The sequence below is a fragment of the Artemia franciscana genome, chromosome 14 (assembly GCF_032884065.1).
Source record: "Artemia franciscana chromosome 14, ASM3288406v1, whole genome shotgun sequence".
Classification (NCBI taxonomy): domain Eukaryota; kingdom Metazoa; phylum Arthropoda; class Branchiopoda; order Anostraca; family Artemiidae; genus Artemia; species Artemia franciscana.
Genome location: NC_088876.1, coordinates 11,192,608 through 11,217,452, shown reverse-complemented (window position 1 = coordinate 11,217,452; position 24,845 = coordinate 11,192,608). Strand labels below are relative to the sequence as shown.

Genomic DNA, 24,845 nt, shown 5'->3' with positions numbered 1-24,845 from the left:
ATTATTTAAGAAATACCTCGCGTGTGGGAGGATTTCTCTCCTTTTTGCGGCAATGAAAGCAGCAGTATGTCTATTTTTAAACCCAAAAGAGTTTTATTATGCTTCTATTACTAACTATAAAGCTGATAAAACAAGGATTAATATCGCAAAATTAACATTTTGTTTTTGCCACCGAAGCCCTCGCAAGCAAAAACTGTAAACAAAAACTTTACTGTGGAATAAAAAAAATAAAAATAAATATAGAGTTAGGAGCACAACTTTCAGACAGTACGGTTCTAAACTAAAATATCATATTTTGAGTCAAGTATACCAAAAAAGTAAAGTTTTACTATTTTATCAAATTCCAACAAAAAGCGTAACAAAGTTTCTTCCCAAAGACATAAGAATAAAAACAATTTTTGCCCCCCACCCCCTGGATCCATCTTAGGCCTATTCATTACTGAAAGCCGACATTTTCGAAGATATTTCTTTTGGTTGTTGCAAAATTAAGAAAGTTTTTGGGCAGTACCACACTTTTGTCAGTGTTGCCACGTTGAACTGTTAAAATAATTATGCAAAACTAATTAGTTACATTTGACAACACTTATCGTCTGCAATACTCGAAAATAGATAATCTTTAGATTCCTAAAGACAACTACACCTTCAAAAGAAAGCTACATCATCTTAAGGTGTTTGGTTCCATATATTTTAGCTTATTTTATGCTGGTATTTCACCCATGTTTCTTTTTTTTGTAATATGACTCCCGCTATTACCAAAAAAAAAACTCCATAAATGCGCATGAAGGTGATTTTTGCATTAAAACTGAGCAACCGATGTTTTAATTTTTCTTTCCTAATTTGTTCATGATATACAGGGTTGTGTAAATTTCCACGTGGATTTAGAAAATACTACCATTTTTAATTTAAGCCTTAAATATAAATATTTACCAACACTTAAAATTCACCATTTAAATTCAGAAAACCCGAAAAAAGTATAAAAGCCGAAATAATGGAAAAAAAGATAGTGGCAAATAAATTTTAGAATTTACTGAGAATTACTGCATAAAAAGGGAACATAAATAAAAAAGAAAAAAGGCTTGGTAAGAATTATTATCTTCATGAATTTCGGAATTTTTTTTTTACTTTTTATCTTGTAATGGTGAACAATTCATCAATTTTTCATATATTTTACGTCTGTTTTGACGGATTATATTGCATTTTTCTTTTTTACTTGTATATTCGTATCTTTTCCTATTTTCTTATCCTTTGTTTTCTTTCAAGTTTTGTTCGTCTGGATTTTTTTGGTTCTTGTGCGCTTGGCCACTGTAAAGTAAGGTTATTTACATTCTCCCAGTTGCCATTATTATAGATTAACAAATTTAAATGGTTAGTTTAAGCAGAAAAAGATCGGGGTTTCTTGAGTGATTTAATGAGACTACATAATTTTGGGGGTGGGGTACTGCATACAGATTTTGATGTTGATGGGTTGCATAAAGATTACGCTCATGGCGGGTATCTATTTCTGTGTGAATTGGGTTCTAACAGATGTCACAGAGAAATGTGTAATATTTATTTAAACTGCCCGGACCTTGGAAATTCTTGCCAGTTTTTAAATGAGTTGCGTGTAGGCACCACATTATGTACTAGCTTTAATGCAGACTTGGCAGGAAAACCAAAATTATTCATTGCAGGAAATTTGTAATCATAAGCTATAATTTAAAATAGAAAATACGTCAGTAGGTAATGACTTTAAGGTTAAAATACGGCATGATATGAGAATAAATCGTGAAATGGTAGATGAACAATTGGGTAACGTACCAAATTCTAGTAAACATTTTTTTATTTGTAGTAATTTTAATTGGGATTTAATAAAAGTAGATAGTAACGGTTAAGTTCGTAAGTATCTAAACACTATCCAAGGTTATGGGTTCAAGCCTACTATGAATAAAAAAAAAAGATCGTGGATTGTCAGTTTAATTGATATACACTGATATTTATTCTTTAAGCTTTAGATAATTTTTAATTTGTGAAAGAAAAAAGCGAAAACATTTAAAACGTATTTTGTTTTCAGTAAAGCGCAAATATGTTCTGGTCCTGAGAAGGCATGGGGGTTATCAGCTTTACTCATGTTAATTCCTGCTCGTTTTGAGTTTGACTTGACTATTTATTGTAATTTATGTTTGTTTTGGGTTTCATTTACTTATTGATAGTGATTTGTGGCAGTTTTACACTTGGAAGATTATTTGACTTTATTTCTGATCATTTTTGGCTTAATAGATCTCTTTACTTTTCTTTGAAAAACTGTTTTATGGAAAAGTTTTTAAATTAAATTTATGTTCGTTTTTTTTTATTGACATAGTCTTTATCATATTTTTAATTTTTTACATCTTTTTTTTATAAGAATTAATAGTTTGGGTTGCTAATTGTATGTTGGAGAAACTTCTTTAACAATTTTTATTAGCAACAAAAACGGTATTTTTAATTTATTTTTAAAATTTCAGTCTCAAAATTTTGACTGCACGCATTTAGAAAATGAATAGACTTGACAGAACGGCTGCTAGCCCTTCAATCTCTTTTTACTCTACAAAAAGGGCGCTAGAACTTTTAATTTTGGATCGAATTAGCTCTTTTAAAGTTTTGATGATATTTATAGCAGTTATAGAGTGGCATTGCCTATGATATTGCTTATATGCCCTTTTGAAAATCTGCATGCACACACTTTTTTTCCTTTAAATCAAACTCCTCCTAAAAGTTCTCTGAAAGTTTCACCTTAATATCCTTAGCGTCATTAGCTACAGTAACTGTAGTGGTAGCATTAAAAGTAAACACATAGTGGCTTCTCTCTAGTTCAAAATCCCCCATAACTTACCCTTAATTGTTTTAACTTAATAATATAAGTTGTTCTTCAGACATTGCTTTGTCACCTAAAAGTTCACATGCTCATAGTTTGTTTTGATTTAGTTCAACATCCGCCTAAATATTCCTTAAAAGCTTCACCTTAAAACCCTTAGCCTACGCAGTAGCAACGATTGTAGCAGCATTAGTAGCAGTACGCGCATAGCACCTTTGGTTCCATCAACATCCCCTTCAACACACGCTGAAAGATTTAGCATAATACCATCCACCGTTCCTGAGGCATTTCTGATGCGTCCGCTCGACAACCTGTTTGTGCATAGTGTGTTTCGAATTAGATCCACTCAGTTTCTATATATCCTAAATTGTTCACCTTAATACCCTTAGTCTTAATAGTACTAGCAGTAGAATTATAGTACTATGAGTAGAAGCTGTAGCATTAGGATACAAATATTTTCGTTTGGTTAGTTCAACATCCCTCACAACAAGCCCTGCTAGTTTCAAATTCACATACCAAACTGTCCCTAAGATATAGTTGTTACACCCTTTTGACAACCTGCATACAAACGGCGTGTTGTGATTCAGTTCACCCTCCCCCTCAAAATTCCTTGATAATTTCACCTTCACACCCTGAGGCATAGTTGTAATAGTATTCACAGCAGTAGTATTAATATTACTAGTAATAGTATTGAATAGCGGTAACACTACTAGCAGCAGTAGTATTAACATATTGCCTTTTGGTCAGTAGAACATCCCTCGCATCAGGTCCTGGAAGTCCCAACTTAATACAATTAGCCATTGCTATGATATTGCTGATATGTTCTTTCGATTATATGTCTATACACTTCTTAAAATTTCATGTAAACGCTCTTAGTTACGATAGAAGTAGTAGTAGTAGTAAATGTAGCACTAACAGTAAAATTAGCAGTAATGTGCATATATTGCCTTTTGGTGAGATGATCTTCTCCTTTAAGGAATCTCTGAAAGTTCCAACTTAATGCCAAAATCAATTCTTGAGACACGCTATTTCTACAATGTGCATGCACATAGCGTCTTATGATTTTGTTCGAATTTTCCCTCAATACAGTAAATGTAGTATTGTGGTAGTAGTTGTAGTAGTAACGATAGCATGCGAATATTGCCTTTTTGATCATCTCCCTTGTCATTTCCTAAATTTTCCAAAGTAATCTCCTCAGTTATTCCTGTGTTACACCCTTTCGACAATCCGTAATACACATAACGTGTTTTGGTTTAGTTCAACCCTCCCCTCAACATTCCGTGAAAGGTTCATCTGAATGCACCTCGTCTTTTTGGAAAGTAAATTCCAAACATGCATACCTTTCTCAATAACATATACTATGTGTAAAAAACAAACGAATTGCCTAACTTACAGCCCTTGAACTGAAGACTGTGGGGAGGTTGGCATCTTCAAAGACATCATTGCTGGACCTTTCCGCAATACTGAACAAAATAGCTCTCTTAAAATTTTGATCGGATGTGTTTTGGGGAATGATGGGTTTGGGAGGGGGTTGATTGTCCTACATCCACTTTTGACTCTTAAAAAGGGCACTAAAACTTTTGACTTCCAATCAAATGAGCTCCATCCGATCCAAAGTTTATGCGACCACCCGTTCCATCAAAAACTTATATGCCCTGGGGCATAACTTACAACCCTTGCCCGGGGGTTCTGGGGGATTGTGTCCACCCTAAAGACATTGTTATATGATTTCTGGACTATTGGTAACAAAATGGCTATCTTACAATTTCAAGTGAATGCGTTTCAGAAAAAGAGGATGTCAGGGAGTGGGGGAAAGGACTAGTTACTCTCCATAATGTTTGACCCTTCAAAGAGAAATAGAACTATACATTTTCAATCAAATGAGCCTCTTCCTAAGTTCCACGACCGCCCCTTAAATAAAAACCATATATGCTCCTGGGGTATAACTTAGAACCCCAACCCCCGGACTCTTGGGGATTCTGTCAAACCAAAAGGCCTTGTTATACGATCTTTGGACTATTTTCAAACAAATTACTATATAAAAATTTATATCGGATGTGTTGGAGAAAATACGAGTGGGGGGGATGGTGGTTGCCCCCAACCATCCTGTGGATAAAAACCGTATATGTCCTTTGGGCATAACTTACAACCCTTGCGGCGAGGGCTGGGGGGGGGGGTGTCATCCTCAAAGACATAATTTTCAAGACCTTTCAACTACGCTGAACAAAATGGCTATCTCAGAATTTTGGTTATAATGTTTTGGGAATTGCTGGGGGTGGGGGAAGGGTTGTTGCCCTCCGATCACTTTTGACTATTAAAAATGGCACTAACCCTTTCAATTTCCAATCGAATGAACCCTTTCCGAAGTTTCTAAGTTTTGTTTTGATATTGTTTTAATAATTTATCTAATCTATATAATCGTATTTAATTTAATCTATCATAATTTTGCAAGTTATCAAAATGTCGGTTTCAAGATCTCTTTATTCGCATTTTGTTCTTCGAAAAAGAGCTGTTGGCAACCCTCCATTAAAACAAATAAAAGGGATAGCATAATAGTTACAGGGATAATAGCAGGGACAAATATGATGGAACTTACCTTATGAGAGGCCCTGGGAAACAATGTAAGGTGTCAAAATCTGGCAGTGAATGCTCGGCCAATTCTTTATCAAGTAGCCAGACTTGTGGCTGTAAGTTCAAAGTTCTCGATCCTGATACTGCTAAAATAGCCGTAGTTTGGCTCACAGAAGCTGGAAATTGAAACAAATTAAAACGTAACAGAGTAAGAAGAAAAGGAAGCAAATAATACAGTAAAGTTCCCATCAAATTGGGGATTTGGGAAATTAGACAGCATGAGGCAGATGACACAGAAGTAGACTAGCCGTATTTAAAGTGAAAAAAAAATCCATGCTAGCAAAACAAAAAAACTTCGGTACTTCTTTTACGAACGAAGCGTGCTGATGAAATCTTCAACATTACAACACGATTAGCTAGTTATAAATTTAGAAGGTCAAATAAAAAAAGAGAAGAGAAGAGAAGGAGAGAGAGGGAGGGAGGGGAGAGAGAGAAGGAGGAAGGGAGGAAGAGAGAGTGGGAGGAGAAGAGAGAGAGAGAGAGAGAGAGAGAGAGAGAGAGAGAGAGAGAGAGAGAGAGAGAGAGAGAGAGAGAGAGAGAGAGAGAGAGAGAGAGAGAGAGAGAGAGAGAGAGAGAGAGAGAGAGAGAGAGAGAGAGAGAGAGAGAGAGAGAGAGAGAGTGAAAGCTTCGCTAATTTTCAAATAAATTGTACAGAAGGATAAATTGTTGTTTTTTAGAGGGAGGGGGAGACAATTTTACACCGATACGGCATAAAATAAAATAAAAGAATTAACCGATAAATAAAGACCATTTCACTAGAATCAGCTTTCGTCTCCTCTGACAAAACGAACTGAATTGCATTTTCTAGTTAAATTGTCGATTTGAGGAGGGTTAAGCTCAATGGGGAGGATTTGAATGGGAGTTTGAGCCAGACTGGTTTAAGTTAAACGGGGGATGATTTGAATGAGGATTGAGTTGCACCAGATATTGAATTGAGTGAGGTTTGAATTGCACTGGGGTTGTTTGCACTTGTACTGTTCCGCTGAATTAAATCCACTTGCATGGGCGTTAAGTTGCTCCTGGGGTCATATGCAAGTTCAGTTACATCGGTGCAGCTGCACGGGTCCAGTTACACAAGGGTTCAGTTGCACTGGAGCCTTGTTCCATGGTAACATTCTTAACCTTAAAATCTACAATTTTTTCGAGTAGTAGAAAAAGGAATTATAATTCACTTTCAAGAGTATTTGGACATAGAGATTATACTACAAAAAGTGCTTGTCTTTTATACTGGTTTATATTGTAGTCAATTTTTCACCCTTCATAGTTACAAAGCCTAAAGACATATTTCGCAACTATTCAAGAACCTCTTAGGACCTATTATAACACAATCAAAGAGAATGTGCAGTTTACAGGAGTAAAAAGTGGCGCTTGTGCCAACAGAAAAATCACTAGCATTATCTAGAATTTCTTGGTGTTTCTCAGGGCAATAACCCCTGTTTCTAAAAAAAAACGCATTTGCAAAGTATGACAAAAAATTCCAAGAGATGTCAAACGCTAGAAGGTGTTAGTAATTTTTCAACGCTAGCGACAGTGTCAACTCTATAGTACCATTTCTTGCTTCTAATATTTAATCGTGAGACTACGCCTTCCTCACCGAAAGAGCCAATAGTACAAATATTGGCTCCAACCATGCAGTTAGATCCAACACAGCGGAAAGTAAAAGCAAATATAAAAATAGTGTCATTAAATCAAATGAAATAACTGATTACAAAATATTAATGCATTACCAAAGAAAATCAAAAAGCATACAAAATTTTAGACCAAATGTACCATGGGAACAGGGTAAAACATTGATTAGAATATTTATTTAAGATACTATCTTTGGCCAGAAAAGATGAAATTAAATTACACCATTTAAAAGCCATCTGTGCAACAGACACTAAAGTATGAATAACTTAAATCAAGAACACCATTTAACGTTTGGTGTACCTTGGCAATTTTTCAGTGTAATAACAAGGTAAACTCAATATAGTAAGTGTAATTGGCAAATTAGAATAGTAATAAGTACCTGATCTAAGTTTCTGAAAAAAAAAAAAAAAATGATTGCGAAGCTTGAAAAAAAAGCAAGAGGCGAAATAAGCTAGATGGCGCTAGTGCTTTTTCTTCATGCTAATACCAGTTCTCACTCTTGTAAGATACCCATACTCTTTGCTACAGACGACAGAGCATCAGAGTTGAGCCAGAAAAGCATAAAACGAGCTTAAATACGTCTAATATGGCAAGGTATGTCCTAGTTGCTAAGTTTATATGAACATTTATTCATTCTTAAATAACTAGGTATGAGAATAAATAATTAAAATTACCAAATTGAAAGCACTACATGCAAATAAAAGGTGTTCCGCAGTGACCTAATGTACCTAAATGTACCTCAATGATTATTTCTGGCTCCGACTAATAGAATGTAGGGGATAAACGCAGGTCCTTATTTAGATTAATTTGAACTACTCTGGGTATTTGTCTGATTGTATTTCGTAAGTTCTGTTGTTTTAGTATGAAGGCTATTTCTTCATTTTAAGTGGCAGTTGGTTCCGTGAACCACTAAATAATAACCTTTTTCTGGATTTTAAACAAAGCTGTTTGGCTAGTTTTTATGAACTTATTTTGCAATCTCTCGACAAACGAAGATCTCTTACGAAACCTGTCTGACTAGTTTGTAGCAAGAAATTAGACACTTCATTTAGCCATCAAGAAGTGAATATAATTAGGAATTCCGATATTTATAGGCAACCACGCTGCGATAAAGGTGGCGAGAGAAAAGTAAGCATAAGGGGGGTGAGTGAGTTGGTAGCAAGAGCCGTGGTACCCGTCGGGCGTGCCCCTTAAATTGCGGGGACAAGGTAGCCAACCCTCAACAATTCCCTTACTTTTCTCGTAAGGAAACTACCAGTAAAATGGGTGATAACCTAGTACGGAATGCAGTACTGAATTTTATCTCAAGAGCTATGATAGTAGGTGTGAAAACAAATGTTTTTACTAGGCGAGGACTCGAGTTTTTTAGCCGTGAAGCGATTTTAGAAGCAAAAGAAATTATCTATCGCAAGTCGGAATTAGGGGAACGTGTAATAAAACACGTAAAGGACGAGGACAACTTGATGGACATTGCGAAGTTGTTCGCTCGCTGTGCCAAAGAAAAGAGATAGCTTCCTGAGTTCGTTATTTTTGAGCCCCAAGAAGTTCCCGCCTGCAATTAAGAGATCGCTGCTTGTGTAGTGTCCACTGTCAACGAGATGAATCGCAACTTCATGTTGCAAACATGTTGCAAACAATGGCCTGTTTGACCGTTTGAACCAGAAACCATTACCGTGGCCTGAAGGCAACACTGTTGCTGCTAAAGCTAATGAGTCTACTCCTTCTCCTCCGTCTTACTCAGTAGTCTTGAAGAAGCCTCCTCCTACCGTTGTTACCACAGAAAAAAGGAAAAATTTCTTGTCGAATATTTGCGGTGATGCTTTGAATGATGACGATCTTGAACTCCGTCGAGGGAAGTACGAATGGCACCTCGTAACTAAGAACAAATCTAAAGCGGCGGTACTAGCAACATCTATTAACAAAAAATCGCCTGAAACACTGGCAAGCGTTAAAACTCCCACTTTCATCGGTATGATCAAGTTTGTCCCAGCTCATATTAATGGTGACGCGCTTAAGGGAATTATACCGAATTCCCGCCAGCATCTGAACCACGCCATGAAAAACCCTCCTAAAATTGACTTGGAGCGGTACCCCATCGAGGAATTTATCTTTCTTCCAAAGCGCTCTTTTAACTGCCAGAATTTTGGTCATATTTCTGTTACCTGTTCTAGCCAGCAAATTTGCTCTCAATGCGGAGAAGGAGGCCATGGCCTTCAATGGCCTTGAAGGAGGCCATTCCTTCAAGTGCCCCACAATAATGAAAATCGTCAGTGAGCTGAAGCGGCCCAATGTCTAATAGCCCTGCCTGTGTCAAAATTACGTCATGGAACATGAATGGAGGAGTCCCCAACAAACTTGCCATAATTCAAAAATATTGTGCAGACTGTGACATTATGTTTATACAAGCTCTCTCCTCACAATATTTCTCTCCTAAAGTTCTCGCACGAATTTACTTTTTAATTCGAGCCGGCAAAAATTCGGTCTTTCGGACGCCCCTCCGGTGGCTTGGCGATTATTTGCCACCCGTATATTGAAATTAAGGTGTTATTTACGCATGATCACTTCTTGGCTATATCTTCCGGCAGTATCGCGTTCTTCAACGTATATATTTCTACAAACTACAATGATGATAAATCGGAGCGAAAGTTTATGAACGCAGTTCGCGAACTAGCGAAGTGCCTGAAGTCTGTGACCCAGAGAGATTTGCAAGGCGTAGTCATGGGAGACTTCAACTGCAACCTGCTTGACAGCACGTGTGCCCGTAGTCAGCTTTTAAATGGCATCTTTAATGACAAACTTATCATCCTCCCAAAAGACAGTGATTACTCCTTCGATAATAATTCTGGGTCCGTTTCAAACATTGACCACACGGCCTGCTCTAAGAATATTAACGGAAGTGTAACTGTTCTAAAAGACGCTGTCTTCGCTGATCACTTACCCCTACTAGCATCTTTACGCATAAAGCCAGCTCTGCGTCAACCCAAGAACGGCAAGTAGAAAGTAGTAAGTGAATGGGATAAAATTAATACTACTTTGTGTCATCAGGTGCTGAACTCACTTCTTGTAAAGATACGAATCCCCTTCCATTTACTCCAAGTGAATTCGAATTTTGATCCCGCAGATGCGAGAGTACTCATCAATATATTCTGTGCCGAAATTACTCACTCGCTCCTCTTAGCTGAAAAAATAGCAGTTCCTACTAGAAAGGTTAGAATGAAAACAGAAATTCACAAATTCTCGCAAAATCCGGCCCTAGTTAAGTGTTGCAACGATGCTAAGTTTTGGTTTAGAATCTGGCAAGATTGTGATAGGCCCAAATCCGGTCCTGTTAACTCCGTCCGTTTATGGACGAAACGAAAATTTGACAAGCAACTGAAAGCTCATCGTGCCAAATTAAAAGAAGAGTACTCCTCCAGAATCGTAAGTGACCCAAAACTAATCTGGAAAGCCCGGTTGAGCGAACCGGCCGCCGGAAAACCCCATGATTCGATTAGCGAAAAAGATTGGGAATCGTACTTTTCCAACGAATTCAGTGCCCCCGACCCAAATTCGTCTAATCCCTTCGCAAACCGGCTAGAATCGGTATTATTCAACCAGTGTGTCCCTGATTTTGTCGTTACTTACGGAAGCGTACATGAAGCTATTTTAAAGCTGAAGAAGAAACATTCCCGTGGTGTAGACGAACTGTAAGCACTAAATCTGCTACACGGTACCACTATGCTTACTGAATATCTGACGCTGCTATTCCAGATTATTTTCACCACTGGTATAGTACCTGACTCTTTTTGTGTTGGTTTGCTCTCGCCCATCCTTAAAAAAGGGAAACCACCAGACCCATGCTCTTTGTACAGGCCAATCACTGTTGCTCCAGTGCTCTGTAAAGTTCTAGAGATCTTAGTCTCAAAAGAAATTCAATATTTGTGCCGAATGCCTGACCACCAGTTCGGTTTCCGACCCGGTCTGGGTTGTGCTCACGCTCTCTTCAGTCTTGCCGCTATTCTAGGAGATTCTCACGAATCTGGTGACCTTACAGTGATTGGTGCTTTTGACGTGAGTAGAGCGTTTGATTCGTCGATTCACGCTCAGGCCCTTTTAGCCGCTTACCAGCAAGGTGTAAACCTCCGTGTCACTAGCGTACTGTATGATATGTATTGCCGTTTAAAAGCGCGTATAAAGATAGGTAACCGCATCACATCAGTGGTTCTTCCAGTAAAGAAAGGTGTCCGCCAGGGTTCATTATTATCCCCAAGTTTGTACAATAACATTGTTCTAAATGCCCAGGCATGTGTCAATGTTTCATGTATCTCCAAGAATATAAATGTGTCGCTACTTACATACGCGGACGATCTATTAAATCTAAGTCGGTCTATTAGGGGTCTGCGATCGAATTTCTTGATCCTACGTGATAAATACCGAAAATCGCCCCGGCTTTCAATACTTCTAAATCTGCAGTTCTTTTTTTCAACGATAGTCCTTCTCAGTCTGAACACATCCTGCTGCTTAGCGAGTCAATTACCGTTTCATCTCACGTCGTGTATCTGGGTCTACCCATAGGCCGTAACCTTAACGAAACTCGTCTACTGCTCGTCAAATACATCGAGAAAAAACTCCGCACCGCGTAAGGGTCTATCGTCGCCAGCAGACTTCTCTTATGCCAAAAGTATCTCGCGAATATATTCTATATATTGCACCATTTTAGAATTTATTAACTGACACCCAAAAACACAAGCTCCGGTCCCTTTATTTTATGGTCGCGAAGTTCCTGTTGCGATGCCCCTTGTGGACGAGAAATAATTATAGGATTGATAAACACAGGATTGCAGACCCCAGTATCGCGGTAAACCGGTTGATTTCTAATTTTCAGGCAAAATGGAACCACCCCTGGCTTAACCACTTCTACAGTTCTTGATTGTGTATTTTTCCATGTTGTGTTTTAAATTTCTCTCCATTTTTCTTCCTTTTTTTTCTTTTTTTTTTCATTGTAATCCGTTTTGTTCCATGTGAAAAATACGGGTAATAAATATTTTACTTACTTACTTTACTGGCTTACTTACTAGCTTCCACTCCCAACTCTCACTTTAAAGCCTTAGTTGATAACAACCCTGATCTTGTCCTTAATAAATTAGTACAGACTTCATGGTTCGGACTATATAGCCAGACTCAGAAAACCTTTTATTTGCATGTAGAGCTTTCAATTCGGTTATTTGTATTTACTTAGTCGTTATATCTAGCTATTCTGATCTATTCTGAGCTATTCAAGCCATTCTAGCTATTCTGATAGGGATTGGCCTGATCACTTCTTCCTCTAGTTTCTAAGATTTTCTATCACTAATGAATTTCGCTGAAGGTTTTGCTGTCTCTATAGATAATTGCCGTAGGGTCGGCGTTGCAAGTGCTGCATTAGAGTCAGAGAAACCTTCAGCGAAATTCATTAGTGATAGATGATCTTAAAAAAAAACTAGAAGAAGTGATCAGGCACAGGATTGCTACTGAAGGCAAAAAATCACCATTTTCTTAAGAAAAAAATCACTAAAAGATAAAATAGCGGTGAAAAACTTGAGTAAACCGAATACGTCTCTCAAATAAAGCAATTACGATAGTGGTAGTTACGTCTAGTAACTGGTAGAAAATTGTACTTTATCTATAAACTGACACTAACACTATTGCCCAAATCCTTATGTATTAAGGTCCGCTTGAATTGAATGAGCATTTTCACTTGAAAATAACGAAAATAACATTTGACAAAGGTAGAGCTTACCTGTTGTCATGCATGTACTATATCTACAAGAGTACAACATCACACGAGTCATCTGAACATTTTAACAGCTGACAGAACATATTTCATGAGTTTTTTTTGCGATGAGGAGTGGGCGTTTAGAAACAATTACCACCCTCTTTTTCTAAAATTAATCAAATTCAAGGGAGAAACAGCACAACTGGGAAATTTTTGTAGTACTATTCAGTGGATGCATTTTTAATTCTATTTTATAGGTGAATCTATACGTGCTATTGGTATTAACATGTTTAGGTGGATTTGTACGTGCTATTGATCTATACTAGTCTCCATAATAAAGAAAAGCATTTTTCATACTAGAACTTTTAAAACGCCACGTTTACACAGATTTTGTCCACAGCAATAATTACAGTCCCCATTTTAATTGTTCTTTCTAGATACTAAAGACTCTTTGAAATCAAAGACAAAGAGGAAATTTATTTAAAAAAAACTTCCTTGCCTATAGTGTATTTTATCATTATTTTGCACCAAAAGCTACCAAAATGGCAGGTATTTACAAAATTTTTGCCTGTAACATCAATTTCAGTCCATGTTTTAGGCATGCATTTCCAGTTAATATAGAGCATGAGGTGACAAGTGTCAGCCTTTTGTTTTAGCCCATGTCAATTTTTTAAGGTCAAGAGCTTAACCCAACTCTTCTCCCAAGATTAAAGAAACTGATCAGCCCGGTAATAACCCCAAATGAAGACCCATATAGCCTCAACTCAACTTAACTCAAGCTTTGGTTGCCTGTGGCTTTTATTTTCCCCTTTTGTGTGTTTTCTCTTCTTTCTGCCTGCCTGCACTCCCCGCCATAGAGCCCTGTGCGGGGTATAGAATATTCTGTTTATGTATATGCTATGGACATGAAAACGTGTATATCTTATTTAAATAAATATATTATCTTACCTTGAAGTCATTTCTATCGCCTAAATTTCCTTTTTTTTTTAAGAAAAGTGAAACCAAAAGAAGTTTTTTCTCACCGACAACTATCGACAAGCTGTATTGCTGTTTCGAAGTAGGTTGGAAGTAGATACAAATAAGTAAATTTTGTGAGAACTTTGGAGGGATATCTTTCCATAATCCTATGATTTCTATTGTACCAAGAAAATCCTATGATTTCTATTGTACCAAGAAAATCTGCCTCGGCTTAAAAAAGGGGGATATCCAAACCACAAATTTTAATAAAATTTGAATTTTCTACACAAAATCCTTTTAATTCTTTCCAGCCCTTTCGTATAAAAAAAAAATTGATGAATGAGGAGCTAAAGGATGAATTCACTGATCATCACCCGCTCATCATTTCCGTGTCATGGAAGAAATAAGGAAAGATTCCTTGGGAACGTGAAATAGGGTGTCACTTATGTCTATAGCTTTCCTACTTCTTGAACTGATAACTTTAAGAATAAACATGAATTTTCAACTGCTTCTCGAAATGGAAGCAAAAAATTATACTAACTTTTGAACTGAAAGGAAAGATGGCAAACTCAAATTTTTAGACTGAAAACAGAACATAATGACTTAATTTAATTATGCAAACAAATGCTTAGATTATGTGAGTATTAATCGTTAATCTTCTTCAGCTTCTTGAGTTTCCATTTTCTCACCTTCAAAACAAGTGCATCAGGTATGTCCCATGATACGTCCGTCACAAACCTATGCACACGCATGAGAGAAGAAATGGTGCTAAGGTTCAACTTGTTTCTTAGAGGGTTCTTAATGAACTTGAGTTGAGAAAATTTCCTCTTAGTTGAGGCACTGAAGTGGGGAAGGGACATCAATTATGCACAAATACAAAAAGTTGTAGCGTAAATGTAGTAAAACCGCTAATTTTTTAGGGGGAACCACCGAAAATCACCAAACGGAAAAAAATCACCAAAATTGGTGATAAATCACCAATAATGGCAATCCTGCACCAGGGCGTAATCCTGATAACATACCTGAATATGAAACGAGAAAAAAATGGGTCAAGTTGAGACTAATCAAGGAAAATAAAAGAGCTTACCTCTACAGTGAGGAGTCGTCATGCGTCGGTCTTCAGAAACATTTGTCCCACTAATATCTTGAGTCGAGTTCACCAAAGAGGGCATACTGGAAATAAATAAAAATGTTTATATAAGCTCTGTGGGCCTAAGTCAAAGAGTAGAAAAAAAAATAAAATCCATAAATGACGCTTCTCTAAATCTCTTGATGATCGGTTCGTCTCTTACAGGTCTGCATACCACACAACCTGCGAAATGCATGTATCCACTGATAAAACCTGGTAAAACCTTTCGGATGAATAATTGTTCAATCTTATGAGTGATTTACCGACAGGCAATTATTCTAGGTTCATTTTCTTTTTTTCATAACTGGAATATCTTTTTTACTTCTTTTTAGCTACGAATATCATTGGGGGTATTTGTTTTTGCTCATTGTAACCGGTGCGTGGTTGCCAGTAGGTTGTTTTTTTTTTCTCAAAAAAAGGCAGTCATGTTTGGTCTTGATTGTCTTATCAGCTAAGAGCTTCGTTTGCTCCTAGGGATCGTTTGCTAAGGCAAGATATCAAAATTTTGCTTGGATACCCTCTGGACACGAAACGCGTAATTGACTAAATAAGAAGATGATATGCATGTCTGCCTTTCCCATGAACTGCTTGGAACATTGAATTGAAACATCCAAGGATTGTTGGATGTCAATTGGGCCTCAAATTCTGAATTAAGGGAGGGAGTAGAGGCAAACCGAAAGACTCTTTATGTATCAAATCATCGAAATAAGAAGGGTCAAATCACTTTTATTTACAAAACTCCAAACACAAAGAAGAATTAAAAGAAATAAAATATAAAAATAAACCATAGGATAAATAAAAAACAAAAATGTTTTTTTTTAATTGAAAGTACGGAGAGGCACTAACACTTAGAATGGACAGAAATGATTGAGTGTATGAAAGAAACCACCTCTACCCAACACGTCAGCCGCTACGCTAAAGCTTTTTAGTGCTTTTAGAAAGCTTATCATTCCTATCCAACAGCCCTTGTACTTAAATAGTCCTTCTTAATTGGGACAAAATTTCAAAATAGCAGTTTTGTTGAAAATATTCATAATATAATTTTTACTACAACATTTTGGACGGACCGAAAGGGGCATTATTTTTCCTATGAATTAAGATTTTTAGTGATTTTTATCTCTACATGGCTGAAGCTATTGCAACCTCTGTAATAGCCTTGTTTGATGCTTAAATGCACTGTATGGATATGTTTACATTCGTTGAAACATCGTAGCCTACATAAATAAGAAAAGAGAACTATTACCGTTTGAAATCGCGAAAAACAAGGCTCTGGGTAGGATTTGCTCCTCCCGCCATCCCTCCCCCAATAAATTTACTGGCAACACTGATGATCGCCCGTCTTGCCTTTAAAATCCCTGTACCGGTAGATCTGCGAATCCAACATTTTATGTTACGTAGAAAAAGGTTGTCGTAATTGAGGGAGCACTATTACTCCCCCTCCCCCTCCCTCCATCACAAATAATAAAGTAAAAAACCAGAAATATTATCGGAAATCAGGGTGGATTAGATACCTTGAAAGTTCTTAAGCCGAACTGGCCAGCCATGACAAGAAACAACAAAGAGAGATAAAACTCAACAAGAAAAAAACCTCAAACGAAACTGTGGCCAGTAGAGAGAAAAGAGATGAAAGATTAAGACTTCCCTCCGTCCTGATGTATCAACTTTCTCGTCACCTGTTGCAAAATTAGGAAAGCGGTTGTCGGTGGCATTGCGTCCACACTCTTAGGAACACAAAAATCATACTTAAAATATTCCACTGATCTTACTAATAAGTTGAAAAATTTCATATTGGAGGAGAATTCAATTCGCCGTAGTTTTGATATGGTTTCAATGTTTTCGAATTGTAATGTGAAAAAGTGCGAAGATGTATAGAGGATTAAACTACAAAAGCACTTTGATTTGATACAAGATGTAACCATGGCTAGTTTGGAGATGGAAGTCATTATGAAGTTGGTTATCCTTGCAAATGAATATTCTCTTTATTTTGGTTTTAGAGATGAATTTTACAAACAGATGTCTGGTTTGGCTATGGGGGCATCTCTCTCCCCTTTGTTGGCAAATCTCTTCATGGACTCTATCGAAACCTCCGCTATACACTGTTTTAGGCTCTCCCCTTGTTTCTGGGTAGATTCATGGACGATGTGGTTTGCATTTTGAAACACAGTTTAGAGTCCTTAGACCTTTTCCATAAACATTTAAATAGTTTTGAAAAACACGTAAAATTTACAGTGGAGATTGAAGAAAATGACAAACTACCTTTTCTTGATATCCTATTGATTAAAAGTAGTTTCCAGTTACTGTTCTCAATATATAGAACACCTACACACAGTGATAGGTATTTGAACTTTCATTCATGACACCCTATTTCAGTTAAAACGAGGGGTTGTAATTGCACAGGTGGATAGAGCTTTCAGAATTTATTCCCAGGAGTTCTTACATTCTGGATTGCTGTATTTGAGGGATATTTTATTTTGAAATAGTTACCCGATTAAATTCATTGATAAAATAATAAAAAACAGACGCATTAAACATAACAATAGGGTTATTGGAGTTTCATAGTGTAAAGAACTAAATATGCCGAAAAGTTTAATTTGTTTCCCTTATGTACCTATTTTGATGGAGATGCTTTTGAGGGAGATTTATCTCTCTTAGTGTTTTTGATTATATACCAATTTCTAGCTTCAACAATTCAAATGTCAGATTTGGGAGGTATCATTTTACAGGACCCTTATCCAGGGTTGATTTAAATGAACGGACCCCCTGCCCCATACCTCTTCCATAACTTATCTAAAGGCTCATAGAGATTTACATTCATTTTAGCATTGAAATGCGCTCTTTTAGGCATCTGGCATCCCTCGGCCAACACAATGAACCCTCAACCCTTCTTTATAGTGGCTGATGTAATTTTTTATTTGTTATTCTTATATGTCTTAAACTTCTCTCTGGCTGCTCAATTATATATCTTGGGATAATTTTCTGGGGGATACGCTGGACGTCCCCCACATTCATGCTTGGTGGCAGAATAAGGTTTTACTTGCTGAGAGTTTTTCCGTAATTGTTTCTTAAAGCCAAATTTTAAGTTTTATGCAACACAGCAAAAATTGTTTACAAAATATTTATCAAAAAAATATATACCCATGTAGGATCCACCGACGTTTGGGTTTTGCTTTTTATTTATTTTTCTTCGTTCACCGTTGAATTGTTGTATGTCATGTTTAGCCACTATAACCTCACAACGTATTTAAGATTGAGCTTGCAATTTAAAGGAAATCCTCGATTCCCGGGTGTTCCCGATTAACAGGATTAACAGGCTGTTGAGCATGACTGATTTTTTGACCACACTAGTAAAAAACAATACTTGTGAGGAGCACTTGCACTTGTGACGAGGCAGGACGAGCCAAGAGCTCATGTGGTATGAGCTCTAGTAAAATTCTGAGAACCAATAGATTGATTTAAAAGGAAAACTGAAGGCTTAATGCCGGTCGGGATTTAAAATAAGAGCTCTGAGTCACGAGGCTCCTTCTAAATATCAAAATTCATTAAGATCCGATCACCCACTCGTAAGTTATAAATACTTCATTTTTTCTACTTTTTCCTCTCCCTTCAGCCCCACAGATGGTCTAATCGGGGAGAACGACTTTATCAAGTCAATTTGTGCAGCTCCCGGACACGCCTACCAATTTCCATCGTCCTAGCACGTCCAGAAGCACCAAACTCGCTAAAGCACTGAACCCACCCCGTAACTCCCCCAAAGAGAGTGAATCCAGTACGGTTACGACAATCACATATCTACGACATTTGCTTACTCTACCCACCAAGTTTCATCCCGATTTCTCTACTCTGAGCGTTTTCCAAGATTTCCGGTTACCCCTCCAACTCCCCCTAATGTCAACCAATCTGGTCAGGATTTTAATTAACAGCTCTGAGACAAGTTCCTTCTAAATATCAAATTTCATTAAGATCCGGCCACCAGTTCTTAAGTTAAAAATTCCTCAGTTTTTTTAATTTTTCCGAATCAACACCCCCAGCTCCTCCAAAGTGAAAAGATCCTTTCCAATTATGTCAATCACGTATCCATAACTTGTGCTTATTCTTCCCATCAAGTTTTATCCCGATCTCTCCACTCTAAGCGCTTTCCAAGATTTCTGTTTCCCCCCTCCAACCCCCATCTCCCCAGATCCGATTCGAATTGAAAATGGAGTATCTGAGACATAAGATCCTTCTATACATCAAGTTTCATTAAGATCCGATCACCCATTCGTAAGATAAAGATACCTCAATTTTCACGTTTTCCAAGAATTCCGGTTTCCCCTTCAGCTCCCCCCAATGTCACCAGATCTGGTCGGGATTTAAATAAGAGCTCTAAACTACAACATCCTTCTAAATATCAAATTTCATTAAGACGTGATCACCCGTTCGTAAGTTAGAAATACTTCATTTTTTTTATTTTTCCGAATTACTCCCTCCCCTCCCCCCAAATCCGCCAAAGAAGGTGAATCCAGTCTGGTTATGTCAGTCACATATCTTGGACATGTTTTTATTCCTCCCACCAAGTTTCATCCTAATGTCTCCGCTCTAAGTGTTTACCAAGATTTCCGGTCCCCCCCCCCCCCAATGACGCTGGATCGGGTCGGGATTTAAAATGAGAGATCTGAGTTACGATGTCCTTCTAAATATTAAATTCCATTAAGATACGATCACTCCTTCGTAAGTTAAAAATACTTCATTTTTTCTAATTTTTCAGAATTAGCCCTCCCCCCCCCCCAACTCCCCCAAATAGAGCGGATCCGTTCCGGTTATGTCAATCACGTATCTAGGACTTCTGCTGATTTTCCCACCAAATTTCATCCCGATTCCTCCACTCCAAGCGTTTTCCAAGATTTTAGGCCCCCCCAACTCCCCCATATGTCACCAGATCCAGAGCTGATCCGTTCCGGTTATGTCAGTCACGTATTTTGGACTAGTTTTAAGTCTTTTAAGTGTTTTAAGTGTTTAAGTGTTTTCCAAGATTTCCGGTCCCCCCCCCCCTAATGACTCTGGATCCGGTCGGGATTTAAAGTAAAAGATCTGAGTTACAAGGTCCTTCTAAATATGAAATTTTATTAACATCCGATCACTCCTTCGTAAGTTAGAAATACCTCATTTTTTTAATTTTTCAGAATTAACCCTCCCCCACAACTCTCCCAAACAGAGCAAATCCTTTCCGGTTATGTCAATCACGTATCTAGAACTTCTGCTTATTTTTCCCACCAAGTTTCATCCCGATCCTAACACTCTAAGCGTTTTCCAAGATTTTAGGTTCCCCCTAAAACTCCCCCCAATGTCACCAGATCTGGTCGGGATTTAAATTAAAAGCTTTGAGACACGATATCCTTCCAAACATCGAATTTCATTAAGATCCCATCACCCGTTCGTAAGTTAAAAAAAACTTCATTTTTTTCCGAATTAACCGGCCCTTGGTTAATATCAAGTGCCATTAAAAGTATATGTAAAACTCAAAGTTTTGGACACGCGTTTTAGATAAGGTCTTATTTGAGAATAACCTTTATGAGTCTCAAATAATCCTCAAATCTGACAAGCTTTAATGAACCACATCTGAGGTGTAAGAAACAAAAAAAGCAATGAGGCAAAAAAGCAAGAAGCAAAAAAAAGAATGAGATGCAAGAAGCAAAAAAATAGCAGGTTTACGAAGTCTAGAGGAAAGAAAAACAACTACTTTTGTAGAAGCATTTAGTAAAAAGGTGATGACAATCTTTTATGGTAATTATGGCAGAATAACTGAATTGCATAGAAATAAAAAAAATAAGCATACATCTCACGCCTAGAAACATCTTCAGCTGAAGTTCTCGAACTTGATTCAGCTTCTTTAGGAGCAGGGAACGGGGAGACAACAGATTGAGGCGTGATGTTCTGACGGGCAGCCATTGCCTGGAAGGCTAGATTCTGATTATACCAAGCACGTACCATTTCTGGGTTCCAGCCAGAGTAATATTGAAAATTATCTGCAAAGATTAAACACAAATGAGAAGAAACAGAGGTAATGCTACTTATTCGGTCGGAGAATAGCTCAGTTATGGCTTTATCTTGATGTTTTCAGAATAAGGCGACAGAGCAAGATACAACAGAATAATATAATACAATGAGTGATTTAATAGGATATACATACAATATAATAATACAATTCAAGTAATAAATATACTAGGGCACGACAATGTGAATTCTTTTTTCACATCCTATTATCTCTTTTAACAATTATTATATTATTTTAGTTCTTTATTGTTGACCCACAATTGCTTTATTTATGTTTTTATTTATAATTACAACAATCATTTATTTATTTTTACTTTATATTACCTTATCTAGTTATTTTTTACTGAATTTTGCATTACTTACTTTACTTTTACTTTATTTGTTTTTTAGCAATTCATAGGCCAGACCAACTAACTGTTTCACTGTTCGGCTATGTGTTTAAGTATCGAGAACAAACTTGGTACATTTAAGAATGGTTATGAATCAACTATTAAGAATAATAGTCATAAACTAAGTACTGAGTTATTCAGAGATGCAAAAGTCCTCATACTGACGAGTTCATCTTGCCTGTGTTTACGTCGTGTATCAGACCAATCATGGAAAATTCAAATCGTCTTTTTGCTAAGGCTCCAAATAAGCCATATCGCTTCTCTCGAACGTGCTCAAAATTAAGCAGCAACATCTAGAAATCATGATGCAAAAGCCTTGCAGCCACTTTTCTTGATTTTTAAGCCAATATATTTTTAAGTCCCGGGTGGGCTTGAGCCACCAACATTTAGGTTGACGGCCTTACATAAAGGATCAATCATCAGATATAACAAACCACGGCACATAGTAACTAAGAGTTAAGATAAAACAAGCATCTTTTGAAAGGTTTACTTGGCAAAGGTAAAGTGCCATACTGAGGTTTGTGTCTTACCATTCCAACTAAGAAAAAGCCAGAGGGTAATTCCTGTTTGTTGTAGTAAAGTTATATTATATCTGAAAAGAAGCGCATCTTCCCGTTAGAAGTGTTTAGTCTACAACCAAAACTGTTATTGGTAAACTACTGTCGAAGTTTTCCTGAGATAATTATGCATGCTGCATCGGACTTTTTCCCAACTATTGGGGTGTGTTAAAAAACATTCTCGTTTACTTACCCCCCTCCTCTCCTGAGGTCCAACAATGATGGAATCTGTCCTAAAACTAAAACATATTTGTTTCAAAATGTGTAAAAATATGATTCTTTTCAGTCTTACCGACTATTCACTTCATACCAACCTAGATACTCATTGGGTGGTGACTTGGAATCTCACCACTGAAACACGATTCAACTTCTTCTGTTATAAGTTCAAAAACCTATATTTAGCCAGTACATTATGGTAGTCAACGATGGGAGAGCTAAGAGTGAACAAATCCTTCGAAACAGTTAGCTAATATCTTTTTTCATCAAATAGGTTTACTTAGAGATTGACTTCTATCAATTTTGAAAACGGGAAAAAGGGAAATTTTTGGAGAAAAATAACTTGTAGAAATAATTCCAATAATTCCAACTTATCCTTTAATACAAGCTATATAATTTATAATATTACTTTGTGTCACCATTACAGATGACTTAGAAGACGATGGAATATACTTTTCGCCGTCAACAACTGTAGCTGATAAATCTCACACAAGCAAACATACATAGAAAAAAAGAGGAAGACAAAGAAGAAGCCTTAACATGGCAGATAAAAAAGGACAAAACTTCCTAGTCACGTGCTATACTTTTAAAATTATACAGCCACCACTTGCAAACAACAACAGCTGAGAGGACCTGATTTTCAATAAAAGATCCAGTTCTATTACAGACTTCGCGGTTTCATCAACAATGATGATATGCTACTATTCCTGGTAATTTTATCATTTCATTTTTAGCTTTTGCTGCACTTTTGCTGTAACGCTTCTAACAAGGGATTTTATAGGATCACCTCTATTGGGAGACCATTCGAAGTGGTGAGGGATGGTCCGGCAAAACTCAATTTTAAGTGTTCTTGACGGGGTGTAACCTGTTCAAAGTAGTCCTGCTGGGCTGTGTTTTGGCGAGTTGCCCTTAAAGGCTCTAAAGGCTCTTTCAAAAACTAGCTTTGCTCCTCTAGCAAAAACTCCTCTGATGGAGGAGAATGCATGTATTTTTAAAAGACCGACACAGATACCACGTTGAAAAGATCTTGAATCGACTGCAAGGCTTTTGCATCATGATTTCTAGATGTTGCTACTTAATTTTGAGCACGTTTGAGAGAAGCGATATGGCTTATTTGGAGCCTTAGCAAAAAGACGATTTGAATTTTCCATGATTGATCTGATGCACGACGTAAACAGAGGCAAGATGAACTCGTCAGAATGGGGACTTTTGCATCTCTGAATAACTCCTGGAGCAGAAGAATCTTACTTTGCTAAGATCTTTAGTCCCCGTGAAATCTGAAGAAAATTGGACTCGAAGAAGGCGTAGTATATTCATTTATTTCATTTATTCCGATTTGGAACACATATTTTTAAGCAAATAATTTTATTAGTGAAAGTTATGTCAGAAAGGGGAGACTAATCTATTCATTTGAACATTCAAACAGATTTGAATAGTCCCGGCCATCTACAATCTATTCTGATTATCCCTGTGACATTTTTAAATAATCAATGAGTCAAAAAGTATTTAAGCTACAAAAGTTACAAGATGTTTCAAACACCTTCTATAAAGCCAATTACATGAACCTTGTTAAATAAATGCAAGAACTTACAGTCATACTGATTAGCATACTGATTAGGGATTCTTGTGGCTTCCCGGTAATAGCCGTAACGAGGATCGTACTGAGGTTCTCTGTCTCTATATCTTCGCCCTTCTTCTCTTCCTTGATCTCTCCTCCTGAAAGAAATTAAATTCAAAATGTGAAATAATAAAGCGACCATTGTCTTAATAATTATTTAATCTAGTCAATTAAATTTATTGCATACAGGACAGATTAACAGGAATTTTCAAGAGCACATTAAATCGAAGAATTCACTCCTCTATCTTCTTCCCTGCAGCTATGTCCATGGCATTAATTTTTCTGTTTCCCAGAGCAAACACGTACGTACGATTATCTTTTCCGGGGGGTAGGGGAGTTGTAGGCAGCATAAGAAAATCGACAGACAGCAAAAAAATGATTTGATAATTTGAAAAAGAATTGCCATTAAATTCAAGAAAAATTAGGAACGAGGGGAGGTAAAAACGTTGGGTGCGTTTAAATTGCCGAAAATTCAGCCAAAAATCTAGCAATATTATTATATAAACGGGGAGATTATATGATAGGGGGGGGGGGGGGTCCATGGGGAGTTCAAAAAGTTCCCATGAGTTTTTGGACAACTAGTAATACTGGAAAGATGCCAGCTCTGGCAAAAGACCTACGTATATTTGAATTGATAGGGCAAAAAATTATTCATGAAAATATTCATGTCGGGGCTCTGGCAATGATACCACTTATAAAAAGGAAGTATTTTACTTAGTGCGTCGGCTACCAATGGCAAGCTGATTGGATGGTAAACAGCTGCCTTTGTGGATAGGGACCTAACCTGCCTGAGACTCTAGGCGGGTATGCCTCTCCAATAGCTAACACACACGCATTTGTTCAAATTGAGAGTCATAGCCACTCCCACCGCTTGCCCGTACTGTTTACCAATACACTTGGGAAACTATAGGTCTCCCCCTTCGCCTGCGAGTTCAGAGGGTCTCTTCTGTCATGTGTCAATCCTAAAGCATGGTAGTTCGCCTGATATTCTAAGCGGGCAAGCCTATTAGGCTTAGGTCAAATGTTAGCCTGTGAGTCCAAGCAAATTCAGCCCCCCCCCCCTTGGCATACACGTCCAGTCAACATTGTTGGTCAGGAGCCAAACCGAAAATCCCGATCTCCCCT

General features: G+C 37.3%; 1 protein-coding gene across 4 annotated transcripts in view; it reads right to left on the bottom strand.

The window, feature by feature from the left end:
- The window catches only part of LOC136035303 (protein transport protein Sec16A-like), a 116,802-nt gene that overhangs the window by 57,794 nt on the left and 34,163 nt on the right, over positions 1-24,845 (bottom strand). For all 4 annotated transcript variants that reach the window (XM_065716997.1, XM_065716998.1, XM_065716999.1 and 1 more), the window contains 4 exons: positions 23,694-23,818; positions 20,723-20,912; positions 14,869-14,954; positions 5,427-5,577 (listed from right to left, as the gene is read on the bottom strand). In XM_065716997.1, coding sequence (XP_065573069.1) covers positions 5,427-5,577; positions 14,869-14,954; positions 20,723-20,912; positions 23,694-23,818 — 552 coding nt within the window. The remainder of the gene's footprint in view (positions 1-5,426; positions 5,578-14,868; positions 14,955-20,722; positions 20,913-23,693; positions 23,819-24,845) is intronic.